General features: G+C 36.1%; 1 protein-coding gene across 1 annotated transcript in view; it reads left to right on the top strand.

The window, feature by feature from the left end:
• LOC129681949 (zinc-regulated GTPase metalloprotein activator 1-like) overlaps positions 1-18204 on the top strand; it is a 53468-nt gene that overhangs the window by 19703 nt on the left and 15561 nt on the right. The window contains exons 3-5 of the mRNA XM_055614173.1: positions 4115-4161; positions 7756-7842; positions 10378-10422. Of these exons, the coding sequence (XP_055470148.1) occupies positions 4115-4161; positions 7756-7842; positions 10378-10422 (179 nt within the window). The remainder of the gene's footprint in view (positions 1-4114; positions 4162-7755; positions 7843-10377; positions 10423-18204) is intronic.

The following is an 18204-nucleotide window of genomic DNA, read 5'->3' on the forward strand; positions in this document are numbered from 1 at the left end:
TGTGTGTGTGTGTGTGTGTGTGTGTGTGTGTGTGTGGTGTGAGTGAAGGGTCTGCTATTTAGACAATGCAGTTCTGAACTTGGTATGGAACCCAGGCTGCCTTCAAATGTATAATCCTCCTTCTTAGATCTCCTGAGTGCTAGGATTATAGCTGAGGCTCACCACATCTTATTTAATAGCTTTTTTTTTTTTTAAGAAAACAGTTAAGTTGTTTAATGTATTAAAAACTAATTAACATATATTTAACTATCAGTGTTCAGAACTGGAGTAAGAGGGAGGGAGATATAGGGAGGGAAGGAAAAAAAAGAGAAACAGTCTCACTCAGGAAAAGGACAGTAAATACCCGTGTGTAGGTATGAGCTTCTCAAAAGAAACATGTCACCTTAATGGCTGTTTTCAAAATATAATTTCAAAAAAATGTGAATGGAGATAGTAAAAAACAAAAACCCATCAGAAAATTTAAAATTCCTTATTTTGAACATTTTAAAGGCATGTTTGAATTAATTTTCTCTATAAGTTGATTCACAAATTTGGAATAGAGAAAATATCAGCTAGGACATTTCATTTGCTTTTTTATATAGATTTAATGTGCTATACCCAAAGTCAAACTCTAGTGCTTTGTGTTTATAGAAATAGTTTTATTTCTATAGTTTGACATAGAGAGGAATTAATAGAATCTTTTACTGGCATGATAGAGGCCCCCGAACAAAGCAATATTCTGAATAATGCAAACACAGTATATCTTTAACCCCTTGCCACCTTGATAAAACCTCTTAAATTATGAAATCAATATACCTACACAAAACTGACATATTGTCAGGATAATGGAAACTTTAGATTTTCCAAGTCAGATGTCAGATAAATAACTTTGCCTTTATATAAAGAATTTGCCAACTTGTCCAATTCCTCTGGTTGCAAAGCTTGACCTCAGTAGCTGCTTGTGATTCAGAGAATTCTGAGGCCGTACAAGTAATGACAGTTGGATAATGGGCAGCAATTTAAGGGTGTCATGCTTCACAGAGTCAGCCCATCACAAGTAAAGCTGAGAAATGGTACCCTGTGGCCAGCCAGCCAAATTGAAACTGAAGTGGTAATTGATATCATAGGCTATCACTCTAATGGGATTGTCACCCATTGATCTGAAATATTCATTTTTTAATCATGGGCAAAGAATTGGACAACTTAAAATGACAGCTCTCTATTCTCAAGGCTTGACATCTAGGCACTGACATTGTTCTTTTCAGTTCTACAAATGTGACAGCATTTAATGCAATAGAATCAATGAATGAAGTTTACACATAAAAGGTCAAGTAAGAGGTTTCTTTCTGAGTCTTCTGTTATATTGCACAAGCTGTTGAAACAACTCAGTCAGAAAACAGTTTGGCTTGGAAAAGGCCAGAAAAATAAATAGACTGACAATATGCGATAATTTTTTTTTCAGAGCTGAAACCACATTAGATCTGTAACCAGTCCTTTTTTATTTTTTTTTAATGCTGCTATTTCTCTCCTTTTTCTTTGTCTGATGTCTGACATCTTTGACATTGGATTTGTTTCAACTGTGGTCAGCATAGTTCTTTCTTAGCTAGTGAAATTTTAGACCATTTTGATTTATTTTCTTTGTTTGGTTCTGCTTTTTTCTTTATTTCTGTAGGAAAGAACTCTTGTAGCTCTTCTTGAAGTTGTGACTATAGTAGTAATTTATTTTGAATGATTTAATTGTGTCTCTCAACCTTATTGAGCCATGACTCAAAAATAAAAATTGTATAGATTTAATGTATACAATTTGCTGATCTGTGTATATGTTATGAAAACATTGTAAAATAATCAAGCACTAAACTTGTCTATCCACTTTCATAGTTCCCAGTTTTTGCTAGCATATAGGGTGAGATCGCTCAGCAAATTTCTAATTTCCATCCCATAGTCTTAATTATAGTTGCCATGCTGTAATTAGCTTTCCAGAATAAATTTCTAGAATTTATTACTCCTGAGAAACTAGTACATTGGGCAACTCACCTCTTTTTTCTCTGTTTCTGTCTCTGTTTCTCTGTCTTTCTCTTTTGTTTGCTGTTGTTGTGGTTGGCTTCATTGGGAGTTTGAACCTTTACATTTTGAATATGTTGGTTTGTTGTGTTCATTGGTACTAAAATAATTGTCATTTTTGAAATACAAACAAAAGCTATAGACTGTAGTGAGATGAGGAATCCTTTGGAGATAGCTGATTTTAAAAGTTTTTATAAAACTTTTTTATTGTATGTCTTATCATCTGTATAGATAGAATAGAATATAAAAGTTTACATTTTAGTTCTTATTTTATATATGAAAGTCTGACTTATGACCAAATATCTTTTGAGTGGAAAACAAGGTTTTGGTCTTTTTGCTAAGTTTGCCTTGGGGTGGTAGGAATTTCATAAGGGAGATGGAAGGTTGATACTCAGAAAAATAAGTGTTAGTATACATTTATTACTTTTTTATTTAGAAAGCTTTCACATGTGTATAGGCAGGGCATTTTCCTCTTTTAATTATCACATGTATTTAAGTCAGGTTGTACATATTGGCAGGCTTTTATTTTGGAAGATTTTAAGTTATTTTTGTATTTCATCTTTCTTATCTGTCCAGAGGTAATCAAGTGTTAGTCTATGTCGTTTAGCTCTCAGTGAAATTTTATCTTGGATAAATGACTTGAAACATTCTAAGTTGCTTTGTGAAAATGACAAATTTTTTTATTACATTTAGGAAAAAATTTAAAGTCATCAATTTTTAGTATCTTTTTTACATACTACAAAGTCATAGCCAGATACATCAATTGATATGCATGCAAATGAAGCTTCCAGTTTTTAAATAGTTTTAAGAATGTTGTGTAGGTTCATCCAGAGGCAGATGTACCATTTTTGGTAGATGGACTGCTCAGTGGAAAAGAGATGTGTTACTACATGTTGTATAGCAATTTTTAAATAACAAAACTTAGGTGTCTATGTCAACAAATGGGAGTGTTAACTACAGTTCTTTCATACACTGTTCCGGGGCCTGATGATAGCTTTAGTCTCTAAATGCATAATATGTCATGCTGAATGGATTTATTAATGGTAAGAAGCCATGAATAATTATAAAAGCAGCATGAATATTAAACTTGACCTTTGGCATGGAGTATTTAATACAGTATACTTTGTTCTGTGAGCTTTGTAACTGGGGAGTGAGTATATAGTTGAATTTATAAAATTGTATTAAAAATGAAACGACTATGTCACTGTCACGACTTTGGTTCTGATTGGTTGTATTGTACCTAAATGTACTTGGCAAACCTTTAGAAGAAACAAGAATTGCCCTGTAATCTTACCTAAGGCTTAAATCACTAGTGCATCTTCAGTTCTGAGCTGTAATAGTAACCTCCCTATGAACTGTGAAACTAGCCTGACAAAATACTGTGTAATTTGTAAATAATTTTAGATATTCTTTTATATAAACATTAAGTAGCATTCTATATAACACTGGTTGTATGTGGCAAAAAGATTTTAAATTGTGTTTGCTTTACTTCTATCAAGTGTGCTTTTAACAAATAATCTGGTGGTGGTATGTAAAAATACAATATTCTGTGGTGGTAAGGACATTAGGTTTAAGTGTGTGTGTATGTGTGTGTACATATATGTATACACACACTTCTCATTGTCATGATGCCTAAATGAGTTAAGATGTGTTAAAAATTAAATGATTTATAAAGTTCAGTTAAAATGTAAAGTATTAATATAATCTAGTTGTCTGTAGTCCTTAGTAGTCAAGTTTTTTTCATGATGGGTAGTCTCTGTTGAGAGGTAAGGTGATGAGGTTGAAAACATGAATTTGCAAAAGACAACCTCTAGTAACCCTTATCGCATAGATGACTTCAGATATAAATGAGAGAGGGGCTGCTTCCGGAGATGAAAAATACCTCATGGCCTTCTAAGTCAATTATATATAGTATCTAACTAACGAAAAAGTCTTTTCTACAATTGTACTTAGTAATGAAATTTAAAGTTCCAATTAAGAAAAGAAAGGTAGGTTTAAAGTAAAGTCCTTTGTGTTGACATTAATTTTTTTGTATTGTATTATAGTAATTATTTTAAAATTTTGTTTTGTTCAGCATTTAACTGAAGAAAAACCTGATGGCCTTGTCAATGAAGCTACTAGGTATTCATATTTAAAGCTTATACATTGATTGCTAACCAGCTAGAAAAAAAAGAAGATAAGTAATGTAGAAAGAAATGAAAAAATGACGGTAGTTAAGGCAAACTTATTTTCTCATTCTCCCATACATTATTGCTGTCTATACATCATGGGCTTACAACCAGCATTTTATTTATGCCATTTCTATTTTGGATAAAATGAATGGTGGGCATAGGATTTAAATTATTTTGATGAACTTAGAAGATTTTTAACATTTAGAAGCATTTTTATTCTTGTGCCTCCTTGCAATAGAAGATCGTTAATTTTCTTCCTTAAAAACTACCTCACTCCTCACTGTTACTCAGTACAGAAGAACAAATAGTGAAATACTTTTGACTTGACACTTAAAACAATTTTTAAGTACTTTTATAATTTTAATTGTTTTGTCTATAGACTTACAGGTATTTACGTATTTTCACTAATGAGATGAAGGTTTTGAAACTAAATATGCTGCAGGGCTTAAGCGTGAGACCTCCTAGGTTTGCTATAGATGATCCCGACTTAGAAATTAAACACTGGAGTCAAAATGATTCCTTGTTATCTTGGAGTTTGATAATCAAATTCTTTATTTTAGTTTTTATTAATTACACTTTATTCACTTTGTATCCCCCCATAAACCCCACCCTCCTCCCCTCCTGATCCCATCTTCCCTCCTCCTCCTCCACTCATGCCCCTCCCCAAGTCCGCTGAGTCTTCCTCTCCTTCCTTCTGATCTTAGTCTATCAGATCTCATCAGGAGTGGCTGCATTGTCATCTTCTGCGGCCTGCTAAGGCTGCTCCCCCCTCGGGGAGGTGATCAAAGAGCAGGCCAATCAGATTATGTCAGAGGCAGTCCCTGTTCCCATTACTAGGGAACCCACTTGGACACTAAACTGCCATGGGCTACATCTGTGCAGGGGTTCTAGGTTATCTTCATGCATGGTACTTTTGTAGCCTTTCCTAAATATTGTGGTGTTGTACAATTGTGATTCAAATTAGAATTAATTTAAATGATTGTAACTTTTTTCTCACAAAAGTGGTTATTGTAGAAAATATACATAAGCCAAATAGAAAATATCAGAAAGTTATAACATCCATGGAAAATTAAATAGAAAATCTCCAATTTAAAGATTGTGACTTAATATTTAGAAACATATACATTTTGTCTTTAGCCACATAAAATTAAACAAAAGTAGGATTTTGATATACATTCTGTAGTTATGTAATTTTTTAAATTTTGCTTATGTTCTTTGATTTATACCATAAGAACAGGATTAAAACCTAGTAGTTCAGAGGTTAGAAATTTTTGAAGAATTGAGAAAAATAATCTGTTACATTATGTAGCATTTTATCATTTGAATTATTTAATTGGGACTTCTATGTATCTATTTTATAACAATAATACATATTCATAGTGATGAAGAAGGTATTTACAGAAGATCTTGATGTATTTTTAGAAGTATAGTTTTTTTAAAGCAAACTATATTAATTGAAATTTTTTCTTTATATTTCTTTTTTAAATACAAATAAGAGTGTATGTTTATTTCTAATATTCCAAATCTCCATATTTAACCTGGTTTTATTATCTTTTTTCTTTTTTAATTAATTTATTTTTAATTGATTACAGTTTGTTCACTTTGTATCCAGCTGTAGCCCCCCTCCCTAATCTCTTCCCAATCACACCCTCCCTCTCTCATCTCCTCCTTGTCCCTCCCTAAGTTTACTGATAAGGGAGATCCTCCTTCCCCTTCCCTTTTGCCTTTCTGAGTGAGAACTGATCATCTTACCCAGGGTCTTCCTTCTTGCTTAGCTTCTTTAGGTGTACAGATTTTAGTAAGTTTATTCTATATTATATTTCTTTTTATTTTTAAATAATTTTATACATTCACTTGTATCCCAGCTGTAGCCCCCTTCCTCTTTCCCTCCCAATTCTCACCTCCCTCCCTCCTTCATCTCCTCCCTGCCCCCTTCTGAGTCCACTGATAGGGGAAGTCCTCCTCTCCTTCCATCTGACCCTAGCTTATCAGTATTTTCAGGACTGGCTGCAGTGTCCTTCTCTGTGGCCTAGTAAGGATGCTCCTCCCTCGGAGGGGAGGGGAAGCTCAATGAGCCAGTCACTGAGTTCATGTCAGAAATAATTCTTGTCCCCCTTACTAGGGATCCCACTTGGATACTTAGCTGCCATGGGCTATGTCTGAGCAGGGGTTATAGGTTATATCCATGCATGGTCCTTGGTTGGAGAAACAGTCTCATAGAAGACCCCTGTACCCTGATATATTTGGACCTTGTGGGGCTCCCATCCCCTCTAGGTCATACTAACTCCTCCTTCTTTCATATGATTCCCTGCATTCTGCTGAAGGCTTGGTTATGGGTCTCAGCATCTGCTTTAATACACTGCTAGGTAGAGTCTTCAGGTGCCCTCTGTGGTAGGCTCCTGTCCTGTTACTTGTTTTTTTCCTAGTTCCAATGTCGATCCCCTTTGTCTTTCTATGTGAGTATTGATCATCTTAACCTTGGTCCTCTTTCTTGTTTATCTTCTTTAGGTGTACAGATTTTAGTATGTTTATCCTATTTTATAGGTCTAGTACCCACTAGACCTATATATACTCTAGTGAGTATATACTGTGGGTGTCTTTCTGCTTCTGGGATACCTCACTCAGGATGATCTTTTTCTAGTTCCCACTATTTGCCTGCAGATTTCATGATTTCCTTGTTTTTAATTGCTGAGTAGTATTCCACTGTGTAAATGTACCACAGTTTCTGTATCCATTCCTCCGTTGATGGATATCTGGGTTGTTTCCAGATTCTGGCTATTACAAATAAAGTTGCTACAAACATGGTTGAACAAACATCCTTGTTGTATACTTGAACATATTTTGGATATATGACTAGGAGTGGTATAGCTGGATCTTGAGGAAGCACTATTCCTAATTGTCTGAGAAAGTGCCAGATTGATTTCCATAGTGGTTGTACAAGTTTGCACTCCCACCAGCAGAGGAGTAGGGTTCCCCTTTCTCCACAACCTCTCCAGCATGTGTTGTCACTTGAGGTTTTGATCTTAGCCATTCTGATGGGTATAAGGTAAAATATCAGGTGGTTTTGATTTGCATTTCCCTGATGACTAAGGACATTGAGCATTTCTTTAAGTGTTTCTCTGCCATTTGATATTCCTCTATTGAGAAGTCTCTGTTTAGCTCTGTACCCCATTTTTAATTGGATTACTTGATTTGTGCTTTTTAACTTCTTTGAAAATTATGATAAATTTTTACCAAATAGGCTATCCTTATTCCCATCATAGTGGATACCTAAATTTTATGTTTTTCTTTAACACACACACACACACACACATCATGAACTTATTGTTCTCTGATTAAAAACTCTGGAGGCTTATCTTTATAGGATCAGTAACAAATGCCTTTTGGGTGAGCTTTCAAAGTGATACATGAAGTTCTTCTGTAGAGTGAGTCAGTTGGGAGTAAACTGAGCCCAAGCTGAAATGTTGACTTAAACATATTGTTTCTATATGGTTTTGTGATTTTTTAACGTTTGTCTTCTGACACTTGTTCTTTGCTGTTTTAGGCAAGTTGCTTTGGCAGACATGATTCTCATCAATAAAACAGACTTGGTTTCAGAAGAGGAGCTAAACAAATTAAGAACAACTATCAGGTAAGTTAGTTAGCGCTTGACTACTGTATTTTAAAAGCCAGAAGAAAGAATTTTCAGTGTTTTTACCATAAGGAAATGATAAATGTTGGAGGGGACAAATATGTTTGAGTGAGTGCAGCAGTCTGTATTGAAGTGTCACATGGTACCCCATTATATGTACAGTTTTTACTCCATCATTGTGTACAGTTTTTAATATGTCGCTTAAAAATAAGACTAAACTCAAAAGAACAGAGAAAATTCTAAGTACATTAAATGCCTTCAGATCTCAATTTTAATATGCAAAATAACTTTTCCATGAATATTGCTCTATAGGTTCAAGGTTGACTTGCCTCAAGGATCATTAAAGAACTACATATATAGCTCTTGGCTAACTGACTGTTAACTAAATAGAAATATATAAAATAATTCACTAGCAAACATAATTGCAAAACATAATTCAGAATGTTTAGTCTGATATTCTGGGACCAGTGACTTTTCTTTATAAGTTTTCATTTTGTTTGTCCTTTGACTTTTTTCCTAAGGTCAAGCCTCCTTAACTCCCTAAGCCAGTTAATTCACGTTTTATGTGTGTCTTACCATGTCCCAACTACTATTTTTTTCGTTTGCCAGTTTCTGAGTCCATCCCCTCCTTTATAATATATAATGTTACATACTTCCATTTGTAGAGTCTATTATCTTTTTTCCTTCCATTCCTTAATGAAGTCTTGTTCATACTGTTTCACTTCCCCTCCTTGAGCCCTCCTTGATTTTTTTTTATTTTTTAAAATTTTTTATTAATTACACTTTATTCACTTCGTATCCCCTGTGTAGCTCCCTCCCGAGCCCTCCTTGATTTTGATGGTTTCCTTAGTTGTCAACTGTGCTTTGTCGTGCAGCTTGCTTTATGTCTTCATTGCCTATGCACAAGGCTAATCAAAATAGAATAATATGAATGATAATATGTTATTAACCTATAAAATAACAGTAATTTTGCTGGCTATTTTAGAAGCTCCTATTTCTTTTGAAGCCAAAGATGGACTTTTCAAGTGAGGGTAAACTCCAGACTATGTTTTGAATTATTTTGTAAGATCTAAACTAGGCAATGCCATATATTTCAGTAGTTTTCCTTTTAGGTTACTTTTAGTGACTATAGAGCTTTTTATAATGGATTAGCATTACCATATTTAATATAATTTCTGTTGGCCTCACATCTTGACTATAATACCACTAGTTTATATAGTATATGCTATAAAACTGAATAAAAAATGCATAACTCATCAAGAGATCATTTGTAGTGATTATGATTACAAGAGAAAGAAATTCATACTTTTCCTCTATATTTTTCTCATATTTTAATAATAATATTTTTAGATTTTACTACAGTAAGTAATGTTTGATGTAGAAGGCAGATAGTACTTCATAGTATTTAGGAATATGTATTGAAATCTTCTTTGGTTATAATCTTTGGTCTGTTTCTCACAGTTCTTAGGGGATTATTTAAGCTTCTTAAAATTGTCTGCAAAACATGAATAAAACCTATTTTACAAGTTTGCTTTAAGTACCGAAGCCCTGTGAAAAAGCTGGTAAGCTATGCATAGAGCCTGATGCTTAGCGAGTACTTCCTGAGCTATTAATATAGTTTAGATTTGTTTCTTTGAAGAGAAGATTAAGACTCTTGTTAGTAGTAGATAGTAGTAGTCAGTTTGTAGTCAGTTAGTAGTCCCAAAGTGAGACTTACCTCAGAATCATTGTACATAGGAAGGCTTACCCATGAAAACAAGCAGCACATATTTTGGACATATATCTGTAAAGGAAAGATTGATGGTACAAAAATACATAGGTGTTCACATTGTTTAAAGGAATTAAAAGTTTTTTGTTTTGTTTGTTTGTTTGTTTGTTTGTTTTGTTTTTGGTGTGGTATACAAAGGGAACCACTTTCCTTTATTTTGGTGTTTTGTATTTACCATTCCTACAATGTATATGTGTTAAAATTTGGTTGTCTTGCAAAAGTTTTGAGTATACAAGAACATTAGGAATCTCTACTTCTTATAAATCATCTTTTTTCTTCCTTTACTTTTTGACAGTGCTGGGGTGGGTGTCAAACTTAGGGGTTTTGTGCATACTGGGCAAGCACTGTACCACTGAGCCAAATGCTATGCAAGGATTGTACCACTGAGCCACATCCTTAACCTTTTCCTCAAGTGAAGGATGTTCTATAACTCAGAGTCATACCTAGCCTTCCAGTGGTGTGATAGGCTTTGAGTGACAAGTTCTTTCTCTCTCTTTCTCTTTTGTTGGGGGGGGGGTCGGGTAACAGTTTTTTTAAGTGCACAACTAGATTGTGCCAGGTTTGTGGTTTGAAGAGAAAGAATTCAAAGTAATTTAAAAAAGAAAAAGAAAAGAAAAGGAAAAAATGTAAGTTTGGTTTTCATTTTCAATTTTTACTAGTTCTGGTTACATTTGTGTCTGCTTACTTTTTGTTTTAGGAATGATTGAGTTTTGTGCTTTTAAAAAAAATTACCATTTACTTTCTAACCCTTTCATTTTTTATTTCAGATCAATAAATGGACTGGGAAAAGTTTTAGAAACTCAAAGATCAAGGTACTTTTTAAAGTTATTACTAGGAATAGAGCTGTATGTCAGTTGGGAGATTGTTGTTTAACATGCAGAAGGCCACGGATTTGACCGTAACACTGCATAAATATGCAGTGAACATGCCTGCAGTCTAGCACTTTGAATATAGAGGCAGGGGGCTAAAAGTTCAAGGGCATTCTTGACTATATAGGGAGTTAATTTAAGGACAGGCAGGGCTAAATGAGATGAGGGGAGGGAGAAAATAAAAGGGAAAAAATCTATTACTAATAACAACAACAAATATTAGCCTTTATTTAAAAATAGGTATTAAAAATTCTTAAGTACAGGCATTGGTGATGCACACCTTTAATCCCAGGAGAGAAGCAGAGGCAGGTAGATTTCTGAGTTCAAGGCCAGCCTCGTCTACAAAATGAGTTCTAGGACAGCCAGGGCTACACAGAGAAACCCTGCCTTAAAAAACAAAGGGGCATCTGAGCTGTTTCCAGCTTCTGGTTATTACAAATAAAGCTGCTACAAACATGGTTGAGCAGATGTCCTTGTTGTATACTTGAGCGTCTTTTGCGTATATGCCTAGCAGTGGTATAGCTGGATCTTGAGGAAGCACTATTCCTAATTGTCTGAGACAGCAACAGATTGATTTCCAAAGTGGTTGTATAAGTTTACATTCCCACCAGCAGTGGAGGAGGGTTCCCCTTTCTCCATATCCTCTCCAGCATGTGTTGTCAGTTGAGTTATTCATCTTAGCCATTCTGATGGGTATAAGGTGAAATCTCAGGGTTATTTTGATTTGCATTTCCCTGATGACTAAGGATGTTGAGCATTTCTTTAAGTGTTTCTCTGCCATTTGATATTCCTCTATTGAGAAGTCTCAGTTGAGCTCTGTACCCTCAGTTGAGGAATGGATACAGAAATTGTGGTACGTCTATACAATGGAATATTACTCAGCGATAAAAAACAAGGAAATCCTGCAATTTGCAGGTAAATGGTGGAAACTGAAAAAGATCATCCTGAGTGAGGTATCCCAGAAGCAGAAAGACACACAGGGTATATACTCACTCATAAGTGGATACTAGAAATATAATTTGGATAAACCTACTAAAATCTGTACACCTAAGGAAGCTAATCAGGAAGGAGAACTCTGGCTAAGATGCTCAATCCCCATTCAGAAAGGCAAAAAGGATGGACATTGGAGGAGGGAGAAAACAGGGAATAGGACAGGAACCTACCACAGAGGGCCTCTAAAAAGCTCTACCCTGCAGGGTATCGAGGCAGAGGTTGAGACTCATAGCCAAACTTTGGGCAGAGTACAGGGAATCTTATGAAAGAAGGGGAGATAGAAAGATCTGGAGAGGACAGGAGCTCCACAAGGACAGCGACAGATCCTAAAAGTCTGGGCACAGGGGTCTTTTCTGAGACTGATACTCCAGCCAAGGACCACTCATGGAGATGGCCTGGAACCCCTGCACAGAGGTAGCCTTTGGCAGCTCAGTATCCAAGAGGCTTCTATAGTATTGGGGACAGGGACTGTCTCTGACATGAACTGATTGGCCTGCTCTTTGATCACCTCCCCCTGAGTTGGGAGCAGTCTTACCAGGCCACAGAAGAAAACAATGCAGCCAGTCCTGATGAGACCTGACAGACTAGGATAAGAGGGAAGGGGAGGAGAACCTCCCTTTTCAGTGGACTGGGAGAGGGACACAGGTGGGGAAGAGGGAGAGTGGGATTGGGAGGGGAGGAGGGAGGGAGCTACAGGGAGGATACAAAGCGAATAAACTGTAATTAATAAAAATAATTAAAAAACAAAAAGATAAGTAAATTATGATATAAAGTAAGATCTAAATGTTGTCTGAATGTTCTTTACAAGTTTTCATACTTGTACTTTTGCTAACAACTACAGAGCTATGATAACATAAATCTTGAAAAGCATGCTAAGGAATCTTAATTTAAGACCTTTAAATAGATTTTTAATACGTAAAGCCTTTATGTTGCAGAAAACTTTAACAAAATACATAAAATTTTTATGTTAAAGTTATTAATCCGTCTTTTTAAAAATTTACTTGTTTTATTAATTACAGTTTATTCACTTTGTATCCTAGCTGTAGCCTCCTCCCTTGTTCCCTCCCAATCCCTTCCTTCCTCCTTTATCGCCTCCTATGCCCCTCCCCCAGTCCACTGATAGGGGAGGTCCCCCTCTCCTTCCTTCTGATCCTAGTCTATCAGTTCTCATCAGGATAGGTTGCATTGTCTTCTTCTGTGACCTGGTAAGACCGCACCCCCCTGAGGGGTTGGTGATCAAAGAGTAGGCTACTGAGTTCATGTCAGAGACAGTCCCTGTTCCCATTACTAGGGAACCTACTTGGACACTGAGCTGCCACGGGGTACATCTGTGCAGGGCTTCTAGGTTATTTCCTTGAGTGCAAGGAATCTTATGGAAGAAGGGAGAGATAGAAAAATCTTGAGGGCACAGGAGCTCCACAAGGAGAGAAAAAAAATATCTGGGCACAGGGTCTTTTCTGAGACTGATACTCCAACTAAGGACCATATCTTTTTATTTACATTTTTATAGCTTCTTTTACCCGTAGTTTTGGTCATAAAGATGTGCACAGTCTTTTAAAATAGGTGTACTCTAAAGAAATCATTTGTGAACTGTACTTTTGTTGTTGTTGTCGAATGCTGTCATGACTTCAGAAACCTTCAGTGCAAGGGTATTCTGTTAAGCTCATGTTGTGAACAAGAATGGCTGAGTAGCCAAGTAGACCCCTCTGAGACTTACAGCGGGCCGCCTAGTGCCGCCCAGCCTCTAGTTTAGTCTTCTGTTGTCAAGTGCAGAAGAAGCCTTAGCTGAGGGGCTTGTCTGCAATAGCAAAACTTAGAGGTGTCGACAGACTGCCAGAAGTGTGAGGCAGAGCAGCAGCAGCTGCTTTGAGCATGTATGCAGCTAGAGAATGAATCTGGTATGCATTTGTAGGAGCGACAAATGCCTTTAGTGTGATCCTGCTATAGGCAATGTGAAAGAAAGCAAATGTGCTTCCTGATTTTTCAGTTTCATTGTAGAAACCTGATAATCTAACACATACTTTGAGCCATTCCTCAATATGTCTTTTTCCTATCACAGTCAACATTTTTCTCCTTGATCGTCTTTCTTGACAGACAACTCCATAATACTTAAATTTAGCTTTTTAAGAAACATATCTATCAGTAACTGTGGTTCACAGGTGACAGCATGTATTCAGTTCATTTTTTTTTTCCACTTTGAAATTATCCATGTCCTAGATAAAATTTTCTCTTGATTAGTTTATTATATAATGGTTTTGTTTGTCATTTCTAACATTTGCTCTCTTTCAAGAATACTAATACAGTGCTTCTTACGGATACGTGTGTAAGTGAAGATCTTTATCTTCTCTTTCTTCAGTATCTGCTATTGGTAGTGAATCTGAGACTCATGTCCTTGCTGGGAACATAGGAATTGAATTAGAGACCTTCTCCATGAAGATCAGATATCTGTAGAAATCTTATTATTAGGTTATGAATCATATATTAAGTATTTTCTCAAATTCCTAGAGACAAACAGCAACTTGCGCTTGCCACTTTAGAAACTATAGATTTAGTTCTTAGCAAAATTGGAGTCATTTATTTTTAACATTTTAATCCCATTAGTATTTTGAGGTTCACAAAAACTGCCAAAAATAAAAGTGCCATAAGCACACATAAGCAAAGGCTTACCTTGACTTTGTAAAACAGGAGTAAGAATCCTGTTTGGTATTGTCTTACTGGCAAGGTTTAAGCCGATTGGCAGGCAAATACAACTTCTGAGGTACTGATAGACTTCAGAAGTAGGAGGGAAGGTTACAAGGCATGCATTCTTACATTTTCTGGACTTTTTAAGATTTTTAGAGATTCAAGTGAATTGAACAGATGAAAATAAAAACACAGCTGGTCAATAAGTTGACCATTTCAATTTTTCACTGGTTCTAGGCATTGCAGGGTGGGTTCAGGCATTAAGCAACAGGTAAAACAAAAGTACTTTTAAGATACTGGGAAACATTTAGGGGAAAACTGAGAAGTGAACAAGCAAAAAGCAATACCTTAGATATTATTAATGCATCATAAGAGAAATACTAACTGCACAGAGTTCTGCAAGCATAAGAAGATGGAGGAATGACCATTTTTTTTTTTTTTTCTTCTGATAGACTGTCAGGAAAACTTAACTAGGAAATGATCATTGATTAGTCTTGAATGGATGGTTTTCCCAAATGGTCTGGAGTATAGATGATTTACCAGGTGTACAGAAGCATTAATATTTCAGGGATAATATTTAAAATGACTAGACCACATGGGTGCATATAGCTGAGAGGAAAGCTATATGAGTCTTACAAAGGACCACGAATGCCATGATACATAGGATTTTCTCCAGTAGACAACACAGAGTAACTGAAAGATTTAAAAGCAGTGAGACAAATGAGGGGTAGATTCACTGTGGCCTAGTGTCTGAATTTTCGGACATACAGAAAAGTTGGAAAGACAGATGAAATGAGACAGAAGTGAGTTTAAGAAAGGTGATGAATCCGATTTTATAATCACTAGATTTTTATAATCACTACTTTTATAATCACTAGAGTTTTCGATCCTCTCAGGAAAACATTTGGAAATTTAATGCTAGAATTTAGCACAAAGTTTTTAGAAATAACAGTAACCATATAGACCAGGTGAACCCTGTAGAGAGACTCATTGAATTTTATTTTTTAATTAATTAATTTTTTTATTAATTACAGTTTATTCACTTTGTATCCCAGCTGTAGCCCCCTTCCTCATCCCCTCCCAGTCCCACCCTCCCTCTCTCATCTCCTTCCATGCCCCTCCCCAAGCCCACTGATAGCGGAGGTCCTCCTCCCCTTCTCTCTGACCCTAACCTATCAGGTCTCATCAGGACTGGCTGCATTGTCTTCCTCTGTGGCCTGGTAAGGCTGCTTCCCACTCAAGGGGAGGTGATCAAAGAGCTAGTCACTAAGTTCATGACAGAGACAGCCCCTGTTCCCCTTACTAGGGAACCCAATTGGAGACTGAGCTGCCATGGGCTACATCTGTGCAAGGGTTCTAGATTATCTCCATGTACGGTCCTTGGTTGGAGTATCAGTCTCAGAAAAGACCCCTGTGCCCAGATTTTTTTATTCTGTTACTCTCCTTGTGGCGCTCCTGACCCCTCCAGGTCTTTTATCTCCCCTTTCTTTCCTAAGATTCACTGCACTCTGCCCAAAGTTTGGCTATGAGTCTTAGCATCTGCTTTGATACCCTGCTGGGTAGAGTCTTTCAGAGGCCCTCTGTAGTAGGCTCCTGTCCTATTCCCTGTTTTCTCCCTCTTCCAATGTCTGTTCAGTTTGCCTTTCTGAATGAGGATTGATCATCTTACCCAGGTCGTCCTCCTTGCTTAGCTTCTTTAGGTGTACAGATTTTAGTATGTTTATCCTATATTATAAGTCTAATTTCCACTTATAAGTGACTATATATCATGTGTGTCTTTCTGTTTCTGGCATACCTCACTCAGGATGATCTTTTCTAGTTCCCACTATTTGCCTGCAAATGTCATGATTTCCTTGTTTTTAATTGCTGAGTACTATTCCATTGTGTAAATAGAATTTCTGAATCCATTCTTCAGTTGATTTATTACCCTGCACAAAACCAAAATCCAGGTGGATCAAAGACCTCAATATAAAACCAGACACACTAAACCTGTTAGAAGAAAAAGTGGGGAAGAGCCTTGAACTCATTGGCACAGGAGACAACTTCCTGAAGAGAACACCAACAGCACAGACTCTAAGATCAACAACCAATAAATGAGGCCTCATGAAACTGAAAAGCTTCTGTAAAGCAAAGGACACTGTCATCAGAACAAAACGATAGCCTACAGACTGGGAAAGGATCTTCACCAACCCTATATCTGATAGAGGGCTAATATACAGAATATATGAAGAACTTAAGAAGTTAAACACCAAGAAATCAAGTAATCCAAATTAAAAATGGGGTACAGACCTAAACAGAGAATTCTCAATAGAGGAATATCAAATGGCAGAGAAACACTTAAAGAAATGCTCAACATCCTTACTCATCAGGGAGATGCAAATCAAAATGACCCTGAGATCTCACCTTACACCCATCAGAATGGCTAAGATCAAAAACTCAAGTGACAACACATGCTGGAGAGGATGTAGAAGAGGGGGAACCCTCCTCCATTGTTAGTGGGAATGTAAACTTGTACAACCAATCAATTTGGAAATCAATTTGGTGCTTTCTCCGACAATTAGGAATAGTGCTACCTCAAGATCCAGCTATACCACTCCTAGGCATATTTCTAAACTATGCTCAAGTATACAACAGGGATATTTGCTCAACCATGTTTGTAGCAGCTTCATTCGTAATAGCCAGAATCTGGAAACAACCCAGATGTTCCTCGACTCATTGAATTTTAAAAGATATGGCTATTAGGCAGTCTCTCTAAAGTAGTAGCTGCAGGCTCCATAAGACAGTAAGAGAAGGAAGAACTTTTTAAGATTTTTTTTTTCTCCCTTGATTTATTTTCTTATTTAATTTGAAATGACAATGGATCTTGATCTTACTGTTTGAATGTCTTAGAAAATATGTTGTGTTTTTATTTCTGGTGGAAGATATTAAACAAACTTCCAATGTTATGAAAAGTTTTCTAGACATGTATTTAATGAGTACAGACTTTCTTTTATAAAGCAGTGCTAGTTTTGGGAAAAGTTCAGAAAATCTTCCATGTAGAAGCTCATACTTATTCTCTTATTCAGACCATTGAGAATTTGGTAAGATACCAACACTTTTATTGTTATTCTGTTGTTGGTCCTTTCATTTTTAGAAGTAACTAAAGGATTTCCTATAAAACAGAGTTATCTCTAAATGGTAGTGTTCTCAAGGATGCTGTTACAGGGAAGCAGGCAGTAGTATTATTTAGAAGGATGGTCACAGAATTGGTATAGTCTTTAAACTATTTTCTGAAGTGAGTATGTTAAACTTGTGTGGTTGTAACCTGTCTTTATGAATATTTGCTTAACTGTTAAGGTGGAAAAGGAAGTATGTTTAATATTAGGATTTTGATTTTTTAGTGTAAATTGATACTCAAAAATTTCTTCATAGAACCTTTGCTTCCTTGCCTGGTCATTTTCCCAGCTCAGCACATCTAGCATGTTCAGAATTTGAAGTGTTGATATAGCATGTTAACATAGAATGTTGTGGTATGTGTTCTTTAATAAGATGGGAATTTGTCTGTCCATGCCAAGATAAGTGTTCATAATCTTATAGAGCACTGTCTTGAATGTGTGGCTGTGTGCTGCAATCAGCTGGACAGTTCTGAGCTAAGGGAGATATTTTATCTTACATTTGTACACTTATTCAAACTATAAGTTTGACTATAACAAGTAAACTTTGTTTTCCTTGTGAAAAAAACATTTAGAAATGTTTGACAAGTGATGGGTCTAGTATTGAAATGTAATTGTGCTTTTGATTGTAGTTTTGTTGTGTTCTTTTAAAATATTTCCTTCATTTTAGTTTAATTATTCTATTCTTTCATAGGCTTATGTTAAAACTAAAAATCAGCCCTCCTACTTCCAATGTTGATCTCCTTTGGGCACAGGGATCTTCTATGAGACTGTTTCTCCAACCAAGGAACATGCATGGATATAACCTATAACCCCTGCTCAGACATAGCCCATGGTAGCTCAGTATCCAAGTGGGTTCCCTAGTAAGGGAGACAAGAATTATTTCTGACATGAACTC

The sequence above is a fragment of the Psammomys obesus genome, unplaced genomic scaffold (genome assembly GCF_907164565.1).
Source record: "Psammomys obesus unplaced genomic scaffold, mPsaObe1.curated_primary_1811, whole genome shotgun sequence".
NCBI classification, from domain to species: domain Eukaryota; kingdom Metazoa; phylum Chordata; class Mammalia; order Rodentia; family Muridae; genus Psammomys; species Psammomys obesus.